Source organism: Phacochoerus africanus, chromosome 2 (assembly GCF_016906955.1).
Source record: "Phacochoerus africanus isolate WHEZ1 chromosome 2, ROS_Pafr_v1, whole genome shotgun sequence".
In the NCBI taxonomy this organism is placed as follows: domain Eukaryota; kingdom Metazoa; phylum Chordata; class Mammalia; order Artiodactyla; family Suidae; genus Phacochoerus; species Phacochoerus africanus.
Window position 1 is genome coordinate 16,514,060 of NC_062545.1, and position 26,080 is coordinate 16,540,139.

Sequence of the window (26,080 nt, forward strand, 5' to 3'; positions counted from 1 at the left end):
CCTACTAAGTTTAAAAGACCAATCAAGGCAGGGCTTTCTATAAGTAATGTCATAACAAGATCAGTAAGTGTTGCTTTGCTCTTCTCAAGCTCAGAAAACCTGAGTTATAATTTTCTGAGAACCCTTAACGGAAAGGTTCTTTTCAAGAGAAGCACTACTAGCCTCAGCACTGATACCCAGTCTGATGGAGCCAATATTAACTAAGTGACTACTCAGGCTAAATGGCCCAGGAAATCACGTTTTCAACAATGGGGTAAACTTAAAAAAACCCAAAAGAAATGAAATGACTAGAAAATGAGTTTTCTCTGACTTCAATTAATAAACAAATATTCTGCCAGGGGATAAATTATCTCCTGTCCCACAAACTTTAAAACAAGTCACAAAATCCACATTAGAATATAAGTTTTTTAATTTTTATAAATAACTTATCTGTTACAAAGATAGTTTACCCAGCTAAATCACAAAACCATCAACTCAAGATATCCAAATTACGTTTTATTAATAAAACAAGTAAAAACTGATTTATCAATCTTCACATAGAACTGCAGATGAAGCTGAAAAACAAGGCCTATTTTTAAAACAAAATGCATCAAATGTAAGGGCTTTGGGCTTATTGTCTAATTAACTAGGATTGTCATAGTTCTTCCCATATACAAGATGTAAAGCCTAGAAGTAAGGCTTTGACATTCATATAGAATCACCTGTAATAATTTCGTTTATTTAAAAAATATTCATTTGCAAACATTTACAGTGGGTGACAGTCTACATTATCTATCTTTTGCTACATTACAGCACTTCCTTTAGCCCCGTTCTAAGCATTGATATATAATTTCTTAATTCTGTTTGTTTAAATGCATACTGTTATTTCTTTTTCTTGATTTCATTTAGTTATATACATTCCTGATCATCTGAATACTTATTTTCCTTATAAAAATATATCATCAAAATAAAGAGATGCTTGAGGTTGCTTCAGTGTTCAAGTCTGCTTGTTTTTCTTTTTTCCAGCTTTTCTTCAGTTGTCCTAAATATGACTAGCCTTGTTTATAAATACAGAAGATACTGCCACCAAGTCAGGTTTAGAAATGGACTGCCCCAACAGTAAAGCATATAAATTTCTCTCCAAAAAAAGGGCTGTAGGTACTGCTACTGTTGCTGGTTTTGAAACTGTACTTTCCCAACAGTAATCTCTGGTGAAAGTTCTGTGGGACACCGGCAGGTAAAGCAAGCTTAACCTTGTTGCTGTCAGTGGGTTAAAAATATCTTTTGTTTTAGGCTTCCTTGTGGAAGATAAAATACTGAATTGTGCTACCCACTGAGAAGGTCAGTATATAGTGTGACCTACAGACATAAGTCTTGTAATATTGTTTGCAGTTCACTGTGCAGCATCGTATGTCTTCACAGAACATCGGCACTTATGAGGGCAAAGTACAGAGGAAGTAGAGGAAAGTTATTTTGTGCATGGTTTCATTTCATTAATGCTTTTTTATTTTAAGGCATTGCTTCGCTCAGGTAAGGCTTAAAAAGGGACATGATCGTGCTTAATCACTAAAAGGAAAAAAGAAAATTAGTTAACAAAAGACTATTACACTATACATATAGAAATATAAGAAAATAATAAGGAAGAAAAGAAATCACTTAAAGCAGACTCAAGAGATCTGTACAGTAGGAAAAGCTCTGGGGATATTTCACTCCATGTTTGTACAGACAATGCATGCTGCTTTCCTGTTCATCTTTAGACCCTAGATGCTGGCTTCACAGAGTGGAGACATTTTCAGGGAAGACAAAGACAAAGGCCAAGAGTACCACAGATTTGTGAACTTCTTCCCCTATCCATTGGCACTAAGCGGCAGCACACAGTTTTTAAATAGTTAAACCTTGTTCCTTTTCTTCATGTTTGTAGTGTTTCACCAAAGCTTTAAGGAAAAAAAGCTACTGTCTATTCCTTCCTCCTGTCAAAATTCAGTAGTGACATGAGGGGAAAAGGCACCGGGAACACTCAGGCATTAATATACTGAGAATTATCCACAATGGGCTACGGGTAACACTGTACATGGTTAGGCAGCGGGCAACCAAGTCTTTCAGCAGATCCCCTTTCATGTGATGACTTTCAACTGCCTGTGACATTAGACTGAGGTATTATTAGCTCTGTGGGCTGACGTTTAACACTAGCACTACACCATCTTGCTACACCTTCAATTTGACAAAATCCTAAGCAGTGAAACTCTCCCCCTGATGACAGACTGGTTTCTTGAACTTCAGATGTGGTTTTAGAGAAGACACAGGGCCTCTTGGCTCAGAAATGCCTTGGCATCTCACACTGTTCACAACGGATTAAGGCTGGATGGTTCAAAAAAGTACAGGCAGTACAATTCCACTGAGCCCCCTCGTCATCTTCTGTGTCTTGAGACTTTGGGGTTTTGATGGAGGACCTTTGATCTGTAAGGAAGCAAAAGAATTATTTTAGAAGCAAAAATCACAAAGCCATAAATTACTGACAACTTGAAACAATCTTTGTACTGCCCAGCATGAAGGAGCTTGTTAACCAAATGAAGCTTCTAGCTGAAACGGATACACATGCTTGATCCTCAGCAGCCTCTATCAGGCTGGCACTTCTTAGCTGGGAAATCGCAACACAGACATGACATAATCAGCTCAGAATCACCTCAAAGGGGAAAAGAGCATCATCTCTCCCAACTTGCAGCAGGAGAAAAGGGAAATCAATTAACAAATAGCTAAGATTCCCACAAAATCACCTAAGACCTCAAAACGGTGTCCAACTACAATGCAATACTCGTAAGTGCATTTATTGTGTCTCATTTTCCACCGAAGTAGTATTTGTAGTTCTGTTTTCTACCAGGAATGGAAGTTTTTATTAAATGTTCTCTATCTGCTAAAAATCTAAGCTTGAACACCAGTAAGATATAAAGATGAACTAATTTCTAAAATCTTTTTACTATTTAACTAAATATCAGCGATAAACACTGGAGAAGTTAATCAGTGTAAAATTTTACCATACTCTATTTCTCATTTTATTTTAAAATTGTATTTATTATGGAACGGTAGAAAGAATACGAGGTTGAGAATTGTGAGAATTGTGCCTTTGCTACTAATTCTCTCTTTCCTTTTTTTTGGTCTTTTTAGGGCCGCGTGGCATATGGAGGTCCCCTCAAAGTGGAGCTCTAGCCACTGGCCTATACCATAGCCACAGAATGTGGGATCCGAGCTGCTTCTCTGACCTATACCACAGCTCACGGCAACGCTGGATCCTTAATCCATTGAGCGAGGGCAGGGATTGAACCTGTGTCATCATGGATACTAGTCAGATTCATTTCCACTGAGCCAGGATGGGAACTCCCTACTAACTCTTGATTTCTTTGCTCTGTGATCTTAGATAAATCATGAATCCTCTAGGTATAATCTTTCTTACTTATAAGTCACTGCAGCTTTAAATCAACTATAAGGAAAAAAAATTAAAAAAAATAAAATGAAATAAATTAGGAAAAATAAAGCCACTGCAGCTTTAAGAGGCCAATGTTCTAGAATGTTTGAATGGTCAGAAGTATCTTAAATCTAAGAATAATTACATTCCTCAATGACTGTGTCTAAGACGAAGTTAAATTTACAAAACAACTTTTTTTGGGGGGAGGGAGGTCTCATTATAATTTATAATAGTATTCCTACAAATTATTTTGGGGAGATTTAAAGTAAATGGAGCATGCATTGTTGGACTTCTTCTGTCAAGGTATATTGTTTGTAGTTCTAAACTATGTTAAAATAATGGATATTAATTTGCAAATTCCACCTATTCCCCTGAACTAGTAACTACATGATGCCTTTTCTGCTATTTCAACAAACTATTATATACAATACATGAAAATATAAAAATTTAAAATGATTAAGTGATGTCTGGCACTTTGCACCCCTTTAGCAGCACTTTATTTACTGATCAGTCTTAAGTATTTTATTGCAAAATTCCCACTTCAGGCATTGTCAGAATTTTTAGGCATCATCACAATTTTTGGCATATGCATGAGCAACTTGAGAGTGCTGCTTATATAGTAATTTTATTTAAACTGAATAATTTAAACAAATACCTAAGGTTTAAGAAAAAATATTTGAAAAATAAGGATCTGACAGCACAAGTTGGTACTAGTATCAACTACAACACATTAAAATAAATGCAGTTTTAAAAGTTTGACTTATACCATCTAAAATTGTTTCACACCCCATACTTGGGAAACATTTTACAGAATAATTGTTTTAATCTGGGGATAATCCATTCTACTTACTAGAATTTTGATCTCACTCAGGATAGAAAACTTTCCTATCTGGCACATTTTTAGTAAAGTTTTGTCCACCCTTTTTGTTTAACTACAAAACAAAGATTTTTAGGAAGGCCATTCAAATTCAATCTATATTAACACTTCAACCTATTGAGGCGGGAACTCCAGGACCTAAACTTTTTTTAACGTGAAAATCTCCAATGGTTTTCTTACCTCTGGACAATCTCCTATAGTACTTAGAATTATGACTCTCTTTATTAGAGGTATTTGGAAACTAAGTAACCATCGGAATTAAAAAAAGAGGAAGTCAGATTGCAAAGGAGAACTTGTGATTTCCACACCTCATTTTAGCAGTTAAAAACCCTGCACTGTAAAGCAGAACTGATTTTAAGAACTAAGGAAAATTGTTAAGTGAAACTAGTAACTCCCCTTTTTTTAGCTTTAAGGCAAACATGACTGATTCTTTAATTTCTCCAAAGATAGCCAGCACACAAGCTTCTATCTTTTGTGAAAAGTTTTTAAAGTAATGGACCTTTTCTTTCTTTCTATCGTGGAAAATTTCAGACACATATGGACGTAGGGAGAATAGTAAAATAAACCCTCACTCAACAACTGTTGAGACCAAAATCTTCTATATTCCACCTCCCTCCTTCTCTCAACAGGTAAGTACTCCATGGTGAAACAAACAGGGCCTTTTTATATGAAAAATTTTAGTTTTTGAAAGAGAGTAAAAAGATTACATGAAGGCAACTCATTCAGAGTTTAAAAACTCACTTTGCTTACTTTAAGAAGCTAGGCTACTACTCATTTCTTTATTCCTTTGTTCAATTAACACCTACATAGCATCCAATGTCTGAACATTGGATGCTATGTAGGTGTGCCAAATACCCTAATCTCACTTTTGTTCCTCTGTAATAACAGTTCAGCTATGTTTAAAACATTTAAATAAAAACATGAAAATACAGTGATGCTTAATTAAATTACACTTGAACAAAAACAAGGGAGTGGGGAGAACAGGATACTGAATGAGAATGTGAAAAATTCTTGTAAAAAACCAAAGAACTAGTAACATACTTGTTATTTTTTGTTTCCTTTTCTCTATATTTTTTAATGCCTGGAAGAAAAACCTACACAAATGTTTTGACATTTCTCAGTTTGGTGTATGTAGTCTGCAAATATCGATGATATAAAAATGACAGTAGGTAATTTTCAAAAACCATCTGGTTGGAAATCAGAATATTTGATTATACAGAATTATGTATAAACTAAATAAAACAGGATACTCATGAAAAATAAACTTCCCTAAGACGTCTTCCTTCCCATTTGTCTAAATTTCAAACAATGTGTTTTTGTACTTGGTGATTCTTTTCCCCAAGACCTGAATTTTGGGAGTATATAATGAATCCTAAGGACACATGTATTACTTTTAAAGAGCTAAGTACATGACATTTTTGCACCCGCCCCAATTTCCAGCATGTAAGTGAAAATAAATATCTTCCTAATGAATCTATCCAGGGAAGCTAACATTTGAACCCTTCTAAAGTGAAAGGTTGCTCTAAAAATAAAATTTTCTAAAATCTTGCTTTTGAAAATGCAACAGTTTTCACACTTACTGGATACACTAACCTTTGGGTTTTGGTGGCACAGGACCTACAAATCCAATATTGTCATAAAAGTTATGAATAGCGCTGGGATTAAAATGTGGTCCTGAAATATATAAAAAGTAAGTATATCAATGTTTATAGCTCAAAAATATTTAATTAAAAAAAAACAAATATTTTAACATCAGGGTATAAGTAGAAGAAATGCTTTTCATTTATTTTGCACCTCTAATCTCAAATTACATGTAAGAATTTCACAACAGCTGAGGTAAGTATAACACAGTACCCGTGACAGAGGTCAACTGGGGAGGTCAAATTAATGCTGTAAGACAGTAGCAGAATTAGACTAGGCCCTTGTTCCCGATGACAAGTTCACATAAAACTTAACAATTTCTTTTTTTTTTTTTGGTTCTGCCTGTGGCATACAGAGATTCCTAGGCCCAGGACTGGTACCACAACAGTGACCCAAGCCACAGCAGCGGCAATGCCAGATCCTTAACCCGCTAGGCCACCAGGGAACTGCCAAAATTTAACAATTTAAAATATAATTTTAAGTGGTGAAACATGGTCTTAAGCAACTAAATAGCTTGGCCTCAAGTAAGTATAAAAACCTTGTACTAATGTAATATAACGTTTCAGATTTTAAACAAAAGGAACAAGTTCAAGAGCTACAAGTTTGTAGACCAGCACTTTCTTTTTCTCTCCAAATGTAAATTATGGCATTTTCTATGAATGTTTCAATATACACAGCTTACTTACGAAAAGAAAATAAAACAAATCATCTTTCAGTTTAATGGATTTGGGCACATACTCAAAAATGTGATTAAGGACTTCTTATTTTTTGGCTTCCTTCCGTTTCCTGTTTTTTTTCCATTTTATAGTTTCTATTATTTCTCAAACTTAAGAATCAGGTTTCGGTTATAAAATTTCCTTTTAGTTGTTTATGAAACTGAATTGTAAATATACTTTACTCTATAATAAGCAGTTACTGCTTGTCAATAATGGCTCAAGCATAATACACTATCACTGTCCCAAAATACATATAAGCCATATTTTAATTTTTTTCTCTGATGAATTAAGATAGTGCCATTAGGGTGGGGGTGCCTTTTTAATTATGTTCTTAAAAGGGTAATTCTTGAAAGGTAAAAGGAAAAAGGTATATGAATACATACATTTTAACCTTAATAAATAATGTAACGGATTATTAACACATACATAACAGCAATACTTTTGGCAATACAGCCAGACATATACTAATTGTTGTCTTTCCTAACACAAGACCAAAGGGTAACTATAGGATATAAAATTTATCAGCTTAATCCTCAGCCAAATAGGTAACTTTTGGGGGGAGGGTAAAAGAAAATAAAAATCCAAGAGTTATTTAACACTATCTGGCTCCAAAGTCAAATCTGAAACAGTAAGATTACAATTGCTAAGTCTGTTTTCAGCTACAGGAAGTGAGATGGTAAATTAATACAATGAATTTCAGTTGAGAATGCACTGAACTTTACCTCGGGCTTGAAAAAGATCAATTTCTTTGGTTAAGCAGTCAATGTCAATCTGGAGTTGTCTATTACAACTTCTCAACTGCTGCATTTCTTCGAGCTGAAAAATAATTCCATGTGAGAAGGATTTACATTGAATTCTTGTGTTATTAGTTAGAAAGAGTGGCATTTTGCAGGGAGGAGATAAGGACATAAAACCAAGTATGAATCAAGAGCATTTCTAAAAAACTAGATCAAGATTTTACACTTATGACAGACTGCCTATTCTCATGTTCAAGCATAGCAGTCACAACAGTTATAGAAAGACTTACTGAAGGTATTTGGGATATGGAATTTGATCTTTTCAGACGCCTTCGAGTTAAATTATTTTCCATTTCATTGACCTCAGATTTTAGTTTATCCAGCTTTTTCTTTTGAATCTCAAGTTCTCTTTGAAGTCGTTCCATTCTGGCCTTCTGATGTACCAAAAGAGCTGCAATATATATTAGTAAACATCAAGACCCGCCCAGTTTGTAGTCAATTAACCTTAAAACAGCCTTGGGAAAACAAAACAAATGACTATTGCTGTGACAAACAACAGGCTGCCAAGAATCCCAAATTAACAGTAAAACAAAATATTTTGAGTTTAAACATTTAAAATTTGAAAAATTTTAACTTAAAGGCAGCTTGTGGCAATACCAGATCCTTAACCCACTGAGTGAGGCCAGGGATCGAACCTGTATCCTCAAGGATACTAGTTGGGTTCTTAAGCCGCTGAGTCACAATGGGAACTCCCTATTTTCCTAAGATTTTCAAAGAAAGAAAATAAGCAATCAATATTGTCATATGAATGATGAACTGCTTGGGAAAACTTATTAACTGGTATATGTTCTTTCATCTCTGGATAATGTGAGGCTCACTTTTTAGAATACTGGATGGTAATAAAGATAATTGAATCCACTTCTATTAAAAGTCAGCTTGGGATGATTCTACCAAGAGAAAACAGGCAGATCTGGAATACCCTCTAAAAGTGAAAAACAGTAATTAAAAGTCAAGTAGATTAAACAGATTAGATTAATGCTAAATAGTCAAACTCAAATTTCCATGAACCTAAAAAATAAGGAAAAAGCTGCATATATTCAGACCAGTCAATCCAGTAGTATTCTAGAATCAGAATTGGGGGTACCGATGCAGGGAGTCAAGTTTGGCTCAAGTACTTCAAAATTAATGATCAACAGTCGATAATTTTTCCCAAGAAAAATCTGACACTAATAAAATCCATAGGTATTTCCCCCTGTAAGTCTCCTTTCTTACTTATTGGAAGAAAAGAATATTAGGGCATAGTGTTTCAAGTCTTAAAAACTATCACTGATTCTTTTCTTTTCTTGTCTTTTTTTTTCCTAGGGCCACACTTGCGGCATATGGAGGTTCCCAGGCTAGGAGTCTAATCAGAGCTGTAGCTGAAGGCCTACGCCAGAGCCACAGGAACATGGGGATCTGAGCTGTGTCTGTGACCTACACACCACAGCTCACGGCGATGCCAGGTCTTTAACCCACTGAGCAAGGCCAGGGATCAAACCTGAAACCTCATGGTTCCTAATTGGATTCGTGTTAACCACTGAGCCATGACGGGAAACTCTTGATTCCGATAAACTAATATCTTGGTATCCTCTCTCCCATTTTAATACATATTTTATGAATATGGGAAAGTGTTTTTGGAGGTACACATGTTCCTGGTAGAAAACTCAGTGGGCTAAGGTTGCTGACGCAGCTGGGATCTGGGGTTGCTGTGGCTGTGGTGTAGGCCAGTGGTGTAGGCCAGTGGCTACAGCTCCAATAAGGCCCTGAGCTGGGAACCTCCATATGCCGTGGGTACAGCCCTAAAAAGACAGGGAAAAAAAAAAAAAAAAAAAAGAGCTTATTTAAGAGATATTTCTTTCCAGTGAAAACAGGATCTTGAAGCAGAGTTATGACCGTATTAGAAAGGACACAGTAATCGGTAGACTATTCCGGATCTCTTAAATATGTCTGTTAATTACAAACAAACTAAAAAATGCTCTGAATATAGTAGAAGAGAGATGTCATCTCAATTTCTCTAGTCAGTACCTGGATTTTTATGTGTCTAGTTTATTTTTCACTTGAGGTTTGGGATTTTTAGATAGGAATCTGGGAAAGATGAATTACAAGGGAGTGTCAACGTGAATTTCCAAAAATCACTAGGAAAATTCAGCTAAACTTTTTCTCCAGTTGTGGTTTTATTTGCAATTTTAACCTTCACTGTTCAAAACAACATACAATACATATCCATTAAGAAACCTTATTAGACTCATAATAACAAATAATTAGTGTTTATTTACAGACATTTTTGCTCTGATAAATCTCCACTAAAAGAGTTGGGGAGAAAGAAATATGACAATTATGCTTCAAGGGTCCAAAAGAAGAGAACAGCTTGGAAAGAGTCAGAAAGGCTGCAGTTGGGGTAAGGCTTGAAAATTTCACCTCTTGGGAAATGACTGTTAACAGAAAGTTTTCAAGAAATCCCTTAGACTGGCTTTTTTGAGTTTTCTTTCTTTGTTTTGGCATAGAAATAAAATATTATAAACAAAATAATAACCACACATACAGACGAATTAGGTTCATTCACAATCCGGGAATATGTACTTAGTCTATTTGTTATAGGCTACCAGTGGGCAAGGTAAAGGAAAAATTCTACTCCTGTCATTTATTTACATACAGACATATATGGACTTTAATAGCCAAATACGAAGAATCAATTATATTAGACAGGATTTCTATTTAATGACGACTGAGCGCTGTATTAATACAATCTTTTGTCTCCTGAAACCCCATGCAAATGACAGAGGAATAAAACTGACAGAACTCAACAACAAGAAACAACAGGAAATGGTAATTCGTGGACAAGAGATTTCAAAAAGTTTCTGGAAGAACGAAAGCAGATGAAATGGCACAGACTAATGACAGAGGGTGGAGAAAGCTACAGTCTCATAGAGGGTACTGCAAAGAGGCAGCTAACCTGCCCTGTAGAAACTTACAGAGAGACTCCAGATACTGGAGAATGCAGGTTACAACAGGAGGCAGAAGTGAGGAGTGGGCCAGAAGAGGGGCCTAATTGGACATCTGTTCCTGAAATAATCAACCTCGCCTCATCCTGCAGAAGGCAGGTAGGAGTATGCTTATTCTTAAGGCTCCCCCAACCACACACTTCTCAAGTTGGTCCCGTATACAAAGAATGCCAGGTGGTTGATGGAATGTTTTCCTTGTTTATTCATCACAAAGCAGTCCACCAAGAGCCAATTTCATTTTCTTACACATGGCTTTTAGTTAGCCTTCATCATCCTTCACTCTTAAACATGAAGCAATAGCCAAGCATCACCACACATTTGAGGAACATCTGACATGTGAAAGATCTAGGTAAAAAAAAGAGAAAGACCAGGGCAGGCATTCCCGTTGTGGCTCAGCGGTAATGAACCTATCTAGTATCCATGAGGATGTGGTTTCGATCCCTGGCCTTGCTCAGTGGGTTAGGGATCTGGCGTTGCCGTGAGCTGTGGTGTAGGTCATGGACTTGGCTTGGATCTGGTGTTGCTGTGGCTGTGGTGGAGGCTGGCAGCTGTAGCTCTAATTTGACCCCTAGCCTGGGAACTTTCATATGCCTCACCTGTGGCCCTAAAAAGCAAAAAAAAAAAAAGCAAAAAAGAGAAAGACCAAATCCAGATTAAGTGGATATAACTGAGAGAAGTTGAGTTTTCTCAACATCATTAAGAGATTTCAGACAACAAGCATCCATAAAACAACAGTCTACTATGAAAAAGGAATCAGAGAACTAGCTCTTAGAAATTGAAAGCATCACTGCTGAAATGAAAATTTCATACATGGGTTGAAAAACATTTAAGGAAATCTCCTGAACTACAGAATAGAAAGACAATGAGAATTAGACAATGAGAAACAAATAGAAAATTGGTCCAGGATGTTAGACAGCTATAAAGCTCTAGAAAGAGACAATGAGAAACTGAGAATTAGAAGATTTCCAAGTCTGATGGGAAAGCCTTTAAACTGAAGGGGTCCAGTGAATGTAGAACAAGGGTGATTAAAACAAAGAAAGAACCACACCAGACACATCACTATGCTCTCTATATAGTAGTTACATATGGAATAGATATATACACACAAATATACACATCTTGACAAAACTAAAATAATACCCAATTATGTACTAGTAGTTAAAACATGGTAAGGTATAGGTAAAGACTGTGTGACTGTGCTGCAGCTTCATTTGTGATATTTGCATTGTCATGATATGTCATGATTTTATTCAGCCAAAACCATACTAATTAAATTTTTGCTATTCTAGAATCCAAAATAATTTGAATAGTAATGAAGCTAATTTTTGTACTAGTTCAAAGGGCATTAAGTAAATACACACCATGAATGACGTGTGAAAGAAGGCCACAAAGTTAAGAGAACAGACTACTTCAAGAGCTTACATATTATTAGTTGGTATTGTAAATCTTAATCACACTAAAGGGGAATTTTTTTGTTAGATGAGTTCATTTCATTATTCACTTTGAAAAATTTGGGATTTTTAGATTTTTCATCAAGAACATTTCTCAAAATTAAACTGCAATCTCCCTGCAGATAAACATTTTTGTATTACCACGTATCTAGTTCCAACCCTGAAAATTGTAGGCATTCCTTGATCAATACCTATTAAATATAAAATAATAACAATAATTTGACTTTTAATGGATGGTAAAATGAAATAGAAGTGTTCAAGAATATCGATAAAGCAGAAAATTGAGATTTTAAAGTTTCCTTGAATGTTATTAATATGTTTTACTTAGCAAAATTTTAATAGATTTTGAAACATGGCAAGACTTTTATGTTGCTGATACTGCAGAAAGGTGGCTCTTTTATAAGCTAGTTCTGCCAAGGAAATAAGGGATCTATTTAATATTTCAATCATACAATGACTTTTTAGTTTTCCAAACTTAACTATCTACTTTGTCTTTTTATACAGACAAGCAAGGAGTAGGAATAACAGAGAAAAAATACTTAGTATCTTTTAAATCTTCCAGTCAAAATTAAATTTTAATGGATAAAAGGCAATTTAAGCATGCAACTCCCTCTGGTGGTTGTTAAACTAACCGTCAATTAGTTACTTCAAACACATACTGGGGCTCTTAAATCACTCCTTATGGGCAAACTAGTTATTTCATAAAGCAATTACAGAAAACTCAGTTTTTACTCAACTTTTACCAGCTTCCAATAAACTATTGAGATAATTTCTCAGTTATGCATTTTTATTTGTAAATGGAAAAACACACCTGAAGCTCCAGAGTGTTAGCTTTACTAATTCTAGGCATTCTGTAAGTGTAAATGACATCTGATTTCGCCAGAAGTTTAAAAAAAAAAAAGAGAGAGCGAGAACAATGTATGTATTTTTAAAAAAATGCCTTTGCCACTGGAAAAAGTACCAGGCATTTACGGATGCAAAGATCTTAGGCTTAATTTTTTTTTTTTAAGAGAAAGATGAATTTTGCCACTGGAAACATAAGACACTTATTTCTAGAGTCTAAATTTTGTCTGTCAGGGCATTTTAGATGTCTAAGTCACTGCGCCTAACAAGGCACAATGTCACCCTAAAATAAATTAAGATTTTTCTAGATTGTAACTTTATTTTTTAGGGCTGCACCTGTGGCAAATGGAAGTTCCCAGGCGAGGGGTTGAATTGGAGCTGCAGCTGCTGGCCTCCACCACAGCCACAGCAACACCAGATATGAGCCTCATCTGTGTCCTATACTGCAGCTTGCATCAACGCCAGATCATCAATCCACTGAACAAGGCCAGGGATTGAACCTGCATCCCCATGGATACTAGTCAGGTTCTTAATTCACTGAGCCACAATGGGAACTCCTAGATTTTAACTATTGACAGCAGGGATATCTAGATGTTTTATATACCACTGTAATTACAGTCACTTATTTGGTGATTGAGTCACAAATGATTCAGAGATGGCAATTACTCTTTAAAAATAAAGCATGCTGATGTTTTAATCAATTTCTCCACTTTTAAAGACAGTGTGAAATCAGATCCTTCAACAGTGCTGCAAATGGGCCTAAAATTTGGGCAACACATTTTCACAAGAGAACCATGAGGAATGATGCTTAACCTTTGTGACTATTTTAAATAAATTTAGGAGTTCCCGTCGTGGCGCAGTGGTTAATGAATCCGACTAGGAACCATGAGGTCGCGGGTTCGGTCCCTGCACTTGCTCAGTGGGTTAACGATCCGGCGTTGCCGTGAGCTGTGGTGTAGGTTGCAGATGCGGCTTGGATCCCGTATTGCTGTAGCTCTGGCGTAGGCCGGCAGCTACAGCTCCGATTAGACCCCTAGCCTGGGAACCTCCACATGCTGTGGGAGCGGCCCAAGAAATAGCAAAAAGACAAAAAAAAAAATTTATATACTACTATTAATAAGAGATGAATGTGGGTCCCAGCTAGACAATGATGCTGGCATTTATTTGTACATAATTAAGATTTTAGATACTGTCTAAAAGCTTCATTTTAGAGGAAAAAACTGGGGCCTAGAGACACCAAAAGAGCCTCAAAGAAATAAAACTGGGTGAACCATAATAGGAACTGGGGATGTTTATAGCTTAGAAAGGTTTATACTTTAAAAGGAGGGGTATGAATTATTTTCACGTTTTTAAGGGGATGCCATATGAAAGAGAAATGTGGCCAGTTCAATGTGGTTTCAAGGTGTATCACTAGAACTAAAGAGAATACACAGGGAGTTCCCATCGTGGCTCAGTGGTTAACGAATCCAACTAGGAACCATGAGGTTGCGGGTTCGATCCCTGGCCTCGCTCAGTGGGTTAGGGATCCAGAGTTGCCATGAGCTGTGGTGTAGGTCTTAGACGTGGCTTGGATCCTGCGTTGCTGTGGCTGTGGTGTAGGCTGGGTGGCTACAGCTCTGATTCGACCCCTAGCCTGGGAACCTCCATATGTTGCGGGAACGGCCCAAGAAATGGCAAAAAGACAAAAAAAAAAAAAGAGAGAGAGAATATACAAACAAGATTTGTTCCTTTTTCAAAATCTTGGCATGGAGAAGGGCTTTCTAAATAAGACATAAACAGAAGCCAGAAGGAAAAATGATTATTAAGTCTGAATATATAAAAGTAAAAAACAAATTATAAAACAAAAAATTTATTGACCAAATTAAAAGTAATAACATATTAGGAAAAATAGGTAGGCACAAAACAAGCAAGTTCACAAAGTAAGAAATATAGATGACTAAAAAATTAATACATTATGGAGTTCCCATCATGGCTCAATGGTTAACGAATCCAACTAGGAACCATGAGGTTGCAGGTTTGATCCCTGGCCTTGTTCAGTGGGTTAAGGATCCGGAGTTGCCGTGAGCTGTGGTGTAGGTCGCAGATGCGGCTCGGATCCTGCATTGCTGTGGCTCTGGCGCAGGCCAGTGGCTACAGCTCTGATTGGACCCCTAGACTGGAAACCTCCATATGCTGCGAGAGCGGCCCAAGAAATGGCAAAAAGAAAAAAAAAATAATACATTAAAAGATGCTCAACATCACATCATTCATTGATTCATTTGGCTATCCCCGCAGCACGTGGAAGTTCCTGGGCCAGGGACTGAAGCTGAGCCATAGGAGTGACCCAAGCCAACAGCAGTGACAATGCTGAACTCTTAACTGCAAGGCCACCAGGGAACTCCTACAAATTAAAAACACTGCAACAATGTATTTTTGCCTACCAAAGATGTATTTTTTCCCCCAATCACCTACCTACTGATGGGAAAGAGGAAAAGAACATTTTTACAAATGTTACCAAAAATGTTCCCCATTTATAAATATGTTAGAATATATACATTAGTAGAATCTCTTTAGAGAGAATCTCAAAGTTGGCAACATGTACTGAGGCAGTCATCAGTCTTTCACCAAATATTTCTGGCTCACTATCTTCCAGGTATATGGTGGAATTGTGCCTCCCCATTCTCTCTGAATCAGGAGTGGCTACATGGACTTGTTTTTTCTAAAGATTAACATGTGACGGGCAGAAACTTAGGAAGTCAGTGCTGATGTGCTGTGTTTCCTTTGTTTTGCCTGAACAATCATAGAAGCAAGGAGAAGGAGATGGAGCCTCCTTCAGCCTGGGTACCTGCCTAAGTATGATGTAGAACAGAGTCCATCAATTAATCTATTTGGCAAGTGAGCTAGAAATAAACCTTTGTTGTTTAAAGACACAGTTAGTTTGTTACAGCAGCATACACAAGCCTAAATGATACATCTACTAAAATTAGAAAGACACATTTCCTTTGATACAACAGTTTTCTACTCCTGGTGATCTCTTCTGCCAACATACTTGGGTGTGGGCAAAATTTGTGTGCACAAGATTTTTATTGCAGTAGTTTGTAAAAGCAAGAATTTAAGGCCTATCAAGAAAGGACTGATTAGAGATTGTGGTACAAAATACAGTCATTTTTAAAAGAAGCAGATCTGCAATTCTTGACATGGAATACTCTCAGAAAGATAAAAACAAAACAAAACTTATAAAGTCAAAAAATAAAATTCTACTTCCATTTGTATTAAAAAAAAGGCTTAAATAATACATATTCTTGAATTTCTAGAAGAATACTACAATGAACTGTTTGTGATTAGCTATTGGTTGTCTATGGTGAGGGGAACTTTCCATCATAAACCCTCTTGCTCTGTTTGCATCTTTTAAAAAAATAAAGTATATTTAGAAAAATATTTTAATGTAATCCCTGTAAAATCCCACCTGCTTCTTTATAGAAATTGACAAGCTGGGAGTTCCCACTGCGGCACAGTGGGTTAATGATCTGACTTATCTCTCTGGCATTGCCCATTCGATCCCCAGCCCAGCACAGTGGATTAAGGATCTGGCTATTGCCACAGATGCAGCTCAGATTTGATTCCTGGCCCTGGAACTTCCATATGCTATGGGTGAGGTCGAAAAAGAAAAAAAGAAAAAAAATGACAAACTGACTGTAACACACACACACACACTGTTCGTATATCTATAGAATGGCAGGAAACCTCAGTCAATTTTAAAAAGAACAAAGTAGAACTTATATGAACCAATTAAAAAACTTACTACAAAGTAACAATAAACAAGATAGTATAATAATAGCATAAGGATAGACATATAGATAATGAAAAAAGAACTGAGAGTCTACAAATAAACCCATGTGTTCATGGTCAACTGATTTTCTACAAAGGTTCCCCAAGACCATTCAATAGGGAAAGGAACGTCTTTTCAACAATGGTGCTAGGACATCTGGATTGCCACATGCAATAAAATGAAACTGGACCCTTATCTCATATGATTACAACAAAATTAACTCAAAATAGATGAAAGTCCAAAATTTAAGCTCTAAAACTATAAAACTCTGGAGAAAATAAGAGGGGTAAATCCTCAAGACCTTGGATTTGGCAATTGATATATATGACACCAAAAATATGAACTGTGAAAGGAAAAACAGATAAATTGGACTTGAGCAAAATTAAAAACCTGTGCTTCAAATGACACTGTCAAGAAAGTGAAAGGATAACTCACAGTGCTGGAGAATATAATTGCAAGTCATAAAAGGAACTTACATCTAGAATATACAAAGAACTCATACAAGTCAGTAACAAAAACAACCCAATTTTAAAAAAGGCAAAAACTATGAATATGCATTTCTGTGAAGAAAATATACAAGTGGTCTGTAAGTACATGAAGTGATCCTTGACAACATTAGCCAACAGAGAAAGATAAATCAAAACCACAGTGAGATACCACTTTATAGCCACTAGGATGGCAAGAATCAAAGAAAATAGTGACTGTGGTGGAGGACATGGAGAAATCAAAACCTTCACACACTGCTGGCAGGAATGCAAAACAGTACAACCAACTTTGGAAAACAGTCTGGCAGTTCCTCAAATGGTTAAACATAAAATTACCTACCACAGGACGCAGCAATTCTACCCAAGAGAAATGAAAACATACATTCACACAAAAACTTGTGCACAGGTGTTCACAGCGACATCATAATATCCACAAGTTGCAAACAACCTAAATGTCCATTAACTGCTGAATGAATAAACAAAATCTCTATCTATACAATGCAAAATGGGCCATAAAAAGGAATGAAGTACTAATACATGTTACAACATGGATGAGGTTTTAAAACATTATGCTAAGTAAAAAAAGTTAGTGACAAAAGACAACTTATTATGTAATTCCATTTATATGAAGTGTCCAGAATATGCAAATCTGCAGAGACGGGAAGTAGATTAGTGCCTACTTAGGGCCGAGGGTGGGGGTGATGGGACAGGGAGGTGATGAAAATGTCCTAACATTAGTTGTGATGGTTGCACACATGTGACTATACTGTGACTCACTGACTTGTACACTGGAAATGAGTTAATTGCATGTGATAAACATTACCTCAATAAATGTTAAAATAATGACTAAAAAGGTTTAAAAAGTAAACTAAAATGATGAAATATTTGTACATGCTGAAGTAAAATGATCTTAAGCTATATTAAGCAAAAAGTGTATATTAATGTTCCCATAGGGTATGTTTCTGTTACAAACTGCGGAGAACATATATATTATATAATCCCACTTATATGTACTCATGCATACCCATACATGCATATTGCATTCCCATTAAAAAAAGTGGGAATGTGAGAGAGAGAAAGTGTGCGCGTGTGTGTAATTATCAAGAGAAGGAGGATAAAGAACTGCTAATGGAGACTACCTCTGATGATTAAATGCTGAGATGGTTGTGGGAAGGGACAAGTCAGGGATCAAAGAGAGACCTGTTTTTATTGTATCTTCATTTTGGGGGGTTAAATTTCTCTTACCATATGGATGTTATTTTTAAAATACTTGTACAAAAAGATTGACAAAGGAAATAACCTGAATGTGCTACCTTAGAAGGCAGTTTGTTTCTCACAGGTATTCAAGTGTATAAACCCATTCTAATTGAAAGAAATCCTGCAGGACCAACTGCCAGATGGGTAAGTGGACTAGGTAACTTCTGTTGCAGAGTTCTAGGTGAACTTTCAAGTCTCTAGACTCTTCCAACCCTGAGATTTATTCCAAATTGAAAAGGTCTTAAGACTGGGAAAAACTTGTGAGAAATACGGCAGATGTGAAAAAAAAAAAAATTCTTTAAGTGGCTTGATGTCAGTTAAGCTTAATTATTGAGTTAATTTAATGTAATCTCAATGTCAACACTGTGAGTCAACATCCGAAAAATGGCATTTCCAATCAGCAGATGAACAGAAGTCAAAGTGTAAATTAAAATTAAAAAATATAAATTGATATCTACTTTTTAAAAGAGTATGTAGTCCCCTCAATTTTTGCCATGACTAGCATTTTTTTTTTTTGTCTTTTTGTCTTTCTGTTGTTGTTGTTGTTGCTATTTCTTGGGCCGCTCCCGCGGCACATGGAGGTTCCCAGGCTAGGGGTTGAATCGGAGCTGTAGCCACCGGCCTACGCCAGAGCCACAGCAACTCGGGATCCGAGCCTCGTCTGCAACCTACACCACAGCTCACGGCAACGCCGGATCGTTAACCCACTGAGCAAGGGCAGGGACCGAACCCGCAACCTCATGGTTCCTAGTCGGATTCGTTAACCACTGAGCCACGACGGGAACTCCCCATGACTAGCATTTTTATTAAATCTTGTTAAACAGAAAGGTATTGTGATTTAGAGGGAAGTACTGATTTAAAAAAAAAAAAAAAAGGGGGCAAGGAATGAGAGATACAAAGTCCAAGAAGCTAATTTTCACTTCATTTGTATTTCTATTTCTATTTTAGGTTCAAGGTCAAAGCTACCGCTTTGATAGGACCACAAATATACCTGGGAAAAAGTATTAAAGTATCATTAAAAACGCTTATGACTGGAGTTCCCATCGTGGCGCAGTGGTTAACGAATCCGACTAGGAACCATGAGGTTGAGGGTTCAATCCCTGGCCTTGCTCAGTGGGTTAAGGATCCGGTGTTGCCGTGAGCTGTGGTGTAGGTTGCAGACGCTCAGATCCCACGCTGCTGTGGCTCTGGTGTAGGTTGGTGGCTACATCTCCGATTGGACCCCTAGCCTGGGAACTCCATATGCCATGGGAGTGGCCCAAGAAATGGCAAAAAAGACAAAAAAAAAAAAAAAGCTTATGACTTTAGCTACATCAATACCATAGATGCCCCTCTGTAGACAGAGAAGGAGAAATCATTTTTGGCAGTGATATGAATTATTAAGAGGCTCAGGTAACTATAACAAAATACAGACCATGGGTCATCCCCGCCTCCCACCTCCCTGGGATGAAAACTGATTTGAATGAGTCAAGTTTGTTCTACCTACCTACAGAAGTTGTCAGTATTACAAAAAGTACACTTTTACAAATGGGAGAGGACACTAGAAAATCTCAGAATACAGTGAATGATGAAAATATTTATTAATACTGTTCAGAAGTTATATAGAGTCAGGTGGCCTGGCTCAAGGGAGGAAATGTTATCTGGCCAGTAACCTTACTATTGGTAAATAATCTTCACTTCAATATTTGTTCTCTTTAGCAGGTAAAACAAGAATCTCCTTCATATTGATAGACTTTAAATCTCTCTATATAATGAATTTGTTTATTTGGGACTCATTTTTGTCTCTGAGTCTTATAACGCTTTAAGGACTTGAGTATAATTTATTGCCTTTATGGAGGAGGTGGTGGTGATAGAACTGGCATCATTGAGACGAACAGGGTCCCAGTAGAATTTGCATTAATTTTCCTCTTTTTCTCATTCTGCACCAGAGGGCATATCAAACAATATATCTTTTACAAACAAATGCTCATTTTTGAAGTTTTTACTGTAATATACTTAGATTTTAAATATTATATGAAAAATAATGCATTTTGGTTACCAAATTAATTATGTGTGTTCTCTCCTCAACATGGGATAAATATTTTCCTATGATTCGGGCACCTGGCTCAACTTACTTTTCTACTCTGAAATGTGAAAGAAAGAAGGAGTCAACGGTGTTTCTGAAGATTCTGGCCTGATTAAGCTGCCATTAACTGAGATGGGAAGAGTAAAGTTGGGGACAATGTCAGAAGTTGTTTCAGACACAATAAACTTGAGATGCCTGGTAAACATTCAAATGGAGTTGTTACGTAGGTAGTTAAATGAACTGCTTGAAATTCAGGGAATTTCAGGTTAAAGTTACAAATCTAGAGCCATTAGCATAGAATATTTAGTTATGAGGCTGGGACCATCTAGGGGATGGTCAAGACATAAGAGAGAGGAAGCCCAACTGATGGCATTCTGCTTTCACCTCTTAGAAGAGTGGAAGAACCAGGAGGTGAAAGGTCAGAGAATCTGAGGGAGAGCCACCAGAGAATGAAAGGAGAGGTGGAATCCTGGTCTAGTATCCTACTTTGTAAGTCAAATGAGCAAAACGTTTCCTAGGGAAGAGGGTGCCTGACCGAGGCCAACACTGCTCCAGATCAAGGAAGCCAAGGGCTGAAAGACCCCTGGGTTTAGCAACAATGCTGTCATGGCCCTGACAGAAGGAGCTACGGTGGACTGCAGTGGGAAAAGTCCTGACCAGTATAGATGCAAGAGAGAATGGGGAAATAGCAATTTTTACGCAACTCCATATTTTCGCACTCTAGTTAAATAGGAATATCTTATGTCTACTTCAATGGAAACTTCCTATCAAACTATTTTCATAGAAAAATTTACTCTCTGGGGTGGGAGATGGGAGGAGGAGAGAAATAGGTGAGGGAGATTAAGAGGCACAGACTTTTGGAGTTCCTGCTGTGGCATAACTGGATAGGTGGCATCTTGGGAATCCTGGGTTGGAGGTTAGATCCCTGGCACAGTGGGTTAAGGATCCAGCATTGCCGAAGCTGCAGCTTAAGCTGTGACTGTGGCTTGGATCTGATCCCTGGCCGGGGAACTCCATGTGTGGTGGAGTGGCCAAAAATGAGAAAAAAAGAGGTACAGACTTCAGTTACAAAATTTTGAGTCGTAAGTATGAAATGTATAGTCTGGGGAATATAGTCAATAATTACGTAATATTTGAAAGGTACAGAAATATAAAATCATCACGATCTGCACTAGGAACTAACAGTGTTGTAGGTCAATTATACTTCAAAAACAAACTCAGAAAAAGAGATCAGATTTGTGGCTATCAGAAGCAGGGGTGGAGGGGGGTTAGACAAAGGCAGTCAAAAGGCACCAACTTCCAGTTAGAAGATAAATACTAGGGAGTTCCCGTGGTGGCGCAGTGGTTAACAAATCCGACTAGGAACCATGAGGTCGCGGGTTCGGTCCCTGCACTTGCTCAGTGGGTTAACGATCCGGTGTTGCCGTGGGCTGTGGTGTAGGTCGCAGACACATCTCGGATCCTGCGTTGCCGTGGCTCTGATGTAGGCTGGCAGCTACAGTTCCGATTAGACCCTTAGTCTGGGAACCTCCATATGCCGCGGGAGCGGCCCAAGAAATGGCAAAAAGACCAAAAAAAAAAAAAAAAAAAGATAAATACTAGGGATGTAAAATGCACAGCATGGTAAAGATAATTAACACTGCTGTATGTTGTAAACAAAGGCTGTTAAGAGTAAATCCTAAGAGTTCTCATCAGAAGGAAAATACATTTTAAAAATCTATTAACAATAGAGTGTTGTATCTACGAGATGATGGTTGTTCACTAAATCTACTGAGGTAATCATTTCATGATGTATGTAAGCCAAACATTATGCTGTACACCTTAAACTTAAAAAGGGCTGTGTGTCAATTATATTTCAGTAAAACTGGAAGAAAAAAAATTATTCTCCATTTAAGAATCAGCAATTATCCAAACATAGGAAATCTTTGATGGAAGGAGAGTAGAAGAAAGGATTTTGGGGGAAAAATAGGAGAATTACCTATCAGTGGAAAAAAAAAATCAGAGTATTATTAAAAACCATTTACTGCTGAAATTAAACAAAAATGGTTCCAGTTAGTCACAGATATATGGAAAAATCAGAAAAGTTTCAGCACAATTTCTAAAACACACATGTGTACACCTGCACATGTGCAGCTAGATTTTACCATTCAGGAAATCTAATTGAGTAAGTCTGGGCTGGCATTAGACATTTTTGTTTTTTGAAAGCTTCATAGGTGATTATAGACTTTGAAATCACCACAGTCCACCTTAGGTTGAGAATCACTAGAACTGTTTAAAACATAAAATAAACCAAAACAATCAGGCTCTGTTAAGATACTCAGCAGTAAAATTACTACTCTTAAATAAAGGATAAGTGGTACTAGTGGTAGCAGGAGGCCACATGCTACAACGGGGGGGGGGGGGGGGTTGATGATGGAGTATTTTCCAACCTATAACACCTGGCACAATTCACTGAGGATACAAAGATGATTAAGATACATTCTAACTCTAAAGGACTCCAGCTAATTTATGTTAACCTACATCAATATTCAAGAAAACAAACACTTCACTTTTTTTTAATCTGAATGAGTTTAACAGTTTCCTACTGAAGATTAAATAATTTAAAGGGTCAGATAAAATATATGATAGAAATCCTCATTGAATATAGATATAATTTAATATTATGCCAATGTTAATTAGTTTATTTCAGAAAAGGATAACCAAGTGAGACAGATTTAAAACTAAAGTATTTATTCACGATTCCAAATAAAAAGAAAGGTTGCATTAACTGATTTTTTTTGTTTTTTTTTTTTCTTTTTTGGGCCACAGGTGTGGCATACAGAAGTCCCCAGGCTAGGGGTCAAATCGGAGCTACAGCTGCTGGCCTACACCACAGCCACAGCCACGCCAGATCCTTAACCCAGTGAGTGAGGTCAGGGATCAAACCTGTATCCTCACAGATACTAGTCAGGTTTGTTCCCACTGAGCCACAATGGGAACTCCCACATTAACTGATTTTTAAGGGAGGCAGAAAGAAACAAATATCAGGAAAAGGATTCAGATATCTCCTTCAGAGTTATTCAAGAAATCATAGCGTTTTAAACTTTGATATAAAATAAGACAGAAAACACTGTATTAGAAAAATGAAGACTAGAGGATTCTTCTGGTCAAAGAAGAATTACTATATTAGTCCACTAATTTCTTATTAAAATCTGTGTTTTTATGAATTTTTATTTGCAGAAAATTTAAAGGGAAAGTTAACATCACCATGGATGAGCTACTGCAAAGAGAGTTTTATAAACATTAACAAATAACAGTTGATTACTCTGAAAATCTGATAACACTATCATTCAAGCTTCAAGTAATAATGAAATTGATATTTAAAATGTATATGAATATTCTCCAAGGTTAAGACACTATTTTTGGGAGGTAACATTTAAAAGATAAAATAATAAAACTGATACTCATTTCTTCAGTGAAATCAAATGCACACCAATTAAGCCCAGAACGGAAAATGATCCCACCTCCAATATTATTATTACCTTGTGTGTAGGCAGCATCATCAGATCCCATACTCAACTTCCGTGCTTCACTTATTCTATCCACATGTGCTAAAGTAGGGTCCGTGAGGTGCTGAATATTTTCTGTTTCTACATAATGATCAGGATGGTTTAGAAGATTTGTAAGTTCAAAGGTAGGGGACACTACCCCTGGTGAAACTGCAGGGGGTTTATTGGGAGAAACTGTAATTTTGAAAGTATATTTTGTATTGGGTTGAGTGACCACCACTCGAGGAGAAGTTGCAGAGTTACTGCCTATTGCTCGACTTTTGGGAGGGTGGTGATGAATAAAGGCAGGACCCATGCTCACTTGCCCAGACATATTCCTGGCAGCAGCAGATGCTCCAGAGTTTGTGGATATGAAGAGAGTGGGCTGATTCCGTATGACCTGCTCATCTCCTGTGGTGGCATTAGCAGAAATATAGACCTTAGGTTGACTACGGGACATCACCTCATCAGTATTTGGGGGACTGGCAGCTATGTAAACAGTGGGCTGATTTCTATTTAAGGTCTGGCTGTTGACCGAAGAACTGCTGGAGGTTCGAGGTCCAGAAGAACGCAATTTTGAAGAACTGTTTCTTTGTGGGGGTTCAAGTTTAATTTCAATCTGGTTTTTCGAGGTCCTGTTGAAATATTCTGAATGTTATATTGGCTATGGGCAGAAGACTGTGAGCTACCAGACGAATGAATTGTTGGTGGTTGTGGAGTAGTAGGTGAACTGATGGGCATGTAGACATGAGAGGTCTGGTGGCCTTGCTGATTTGGCTGCTGGGCTGAGGTATGTGGCAGAGGATTAGATGCAGGATATGTAGTCCAGGGACCAGGTTGTGAAGGTTGATAAACTTGTTGAGGGTTCATGGGATTAAACTGAGATACCCAGCCAGAATGCTGTTGTGTCTGTCGAGCCGTACCACTAGGAGTTGTAATGTAGGGCCTAATATAGATAGAGTTTCCCTGTGGACTGTTAAGTACAGGTGGAGGTACACCATGTATGTGCAAAGATGTGGGAGTATTACGACCAGTCTGGATATTTGGGGCTAAAGTTACCATAATGGGATTAAACCTGGGAGTTTGTTGAGAAAGGTTAGATGTTCCTTTGCTGCCTAAGTGAAATCCAAGATGTGGTGCTGAATTTGAAGCACCTGATGTACTAGACATTCCAAAAACATTAAAGCCTTGAGGAACTTGAGCTGGTGCTGTCTGTGGCTCCTGCTGAAATAGTTCATTATTGGACTGACCACCTTGAAGCTGTCCATCACTAATGCTGTGCGTTAGAGTTCTACTTCCATTCATTCTATTTCCTTCTCTTCCATGGTGGTAAACATTCTGTGACTGCAAGTCCAAGTTGAGAGAAGTCATGTGATTGCGTAGACCAGAAATTCCAGACTCATCTGAAAAATTCAAGTCTCCTTCACCATAAAGATACCTTGTACTCTCCTGAGAAAGAACTGCACAGCAGGCATCCAGGTTATTATTATTCTATAAAAACAAAACAAAAACATCTTGTGTTAACAATCAGAAGCCAATGCATACACTCTCATCCCTATTACAATACTACACGATCAACAAGTGATTAGTTAATGTAATTGTAACAGATATACCTGAGCCCTTTTACTTAAGAATAACTACTATTTATGCAAATTGTTGAATTAAAAATCCTCACTACTAATGTAAGGCAAAGGTTCTCTAACTAGCAATAGCTAAAAGTGAACCAAGTCATTGCTCTGTTTTAGGAGCTATTTTTATAGTAAAATGTATTCATGCAAATACAGGAAAATTACAGCTTAATTAAAAATGCGATTTGAATGCTGAACAAAATATAAGTATTCCACTTAAGTACATAATACTGTATAATTAATATTTTACAGATTTAAGTACTATGTATTTCTCTTGTATCAATGACCTTTAAAAAACTATATTGTAGTATTTAAAAGTTCTCAAATTTTAACAAAGGCATCTCAATTCCTTATGTGCTTATTCTTGTGTTTGAAAAAAAACAAAACAACCCAGAGTTCCCGATGTGGCTCAGCAGGTTGAGAATCCTACATAGTCTCTGTGAGGATGAGAGTTTGATCGCTAGCCTCCCTCAGTGGGTTAAGGATCCAGTGTTGCCACGAGTTGCAGCTTACGTCACAGATGTGCCTCGGATACTGTGTTGCTGGGACTGTGGCGCAGGCCTGC

The 26,080-nt window shown here is 37.2% G+C and overlaps 1 protein-coding gene across 1 annotated transcript in view; it reads right to left on the reverse strand.

Annotated features, from left to right (window-relative positions):
* Window positions 1-482: 482 nt before the first annotated feature.
* Window positions 483-26,080, reverse strand: part of TAB2 (TGF-beta activated kinase 1 (MAP3K7) binding protein 2) — a 49,803-nt gene continuing 24,205 nt past the window's right edge. The window contains 6 exon segments of the mRNA XM_047769977.1: window positions 483-2,436; window positions 5,910-5,990; window positions 7,396-7,489; window positions 7,701-7,861; window positions 23,882-24,517; window positions 24,520-25,378. Coding sequence (XP_047625933.1) covers window positions 2,294-2,436; window positions 5,910-5,990; window positions 7,396-7,489; window positions 7,701-7,861; window positions 23,882-24,517; window positions 24,520-25,378 — 1,974 coding nt within the window. The 3' untranslated portion in view covers window positions 483-2,293.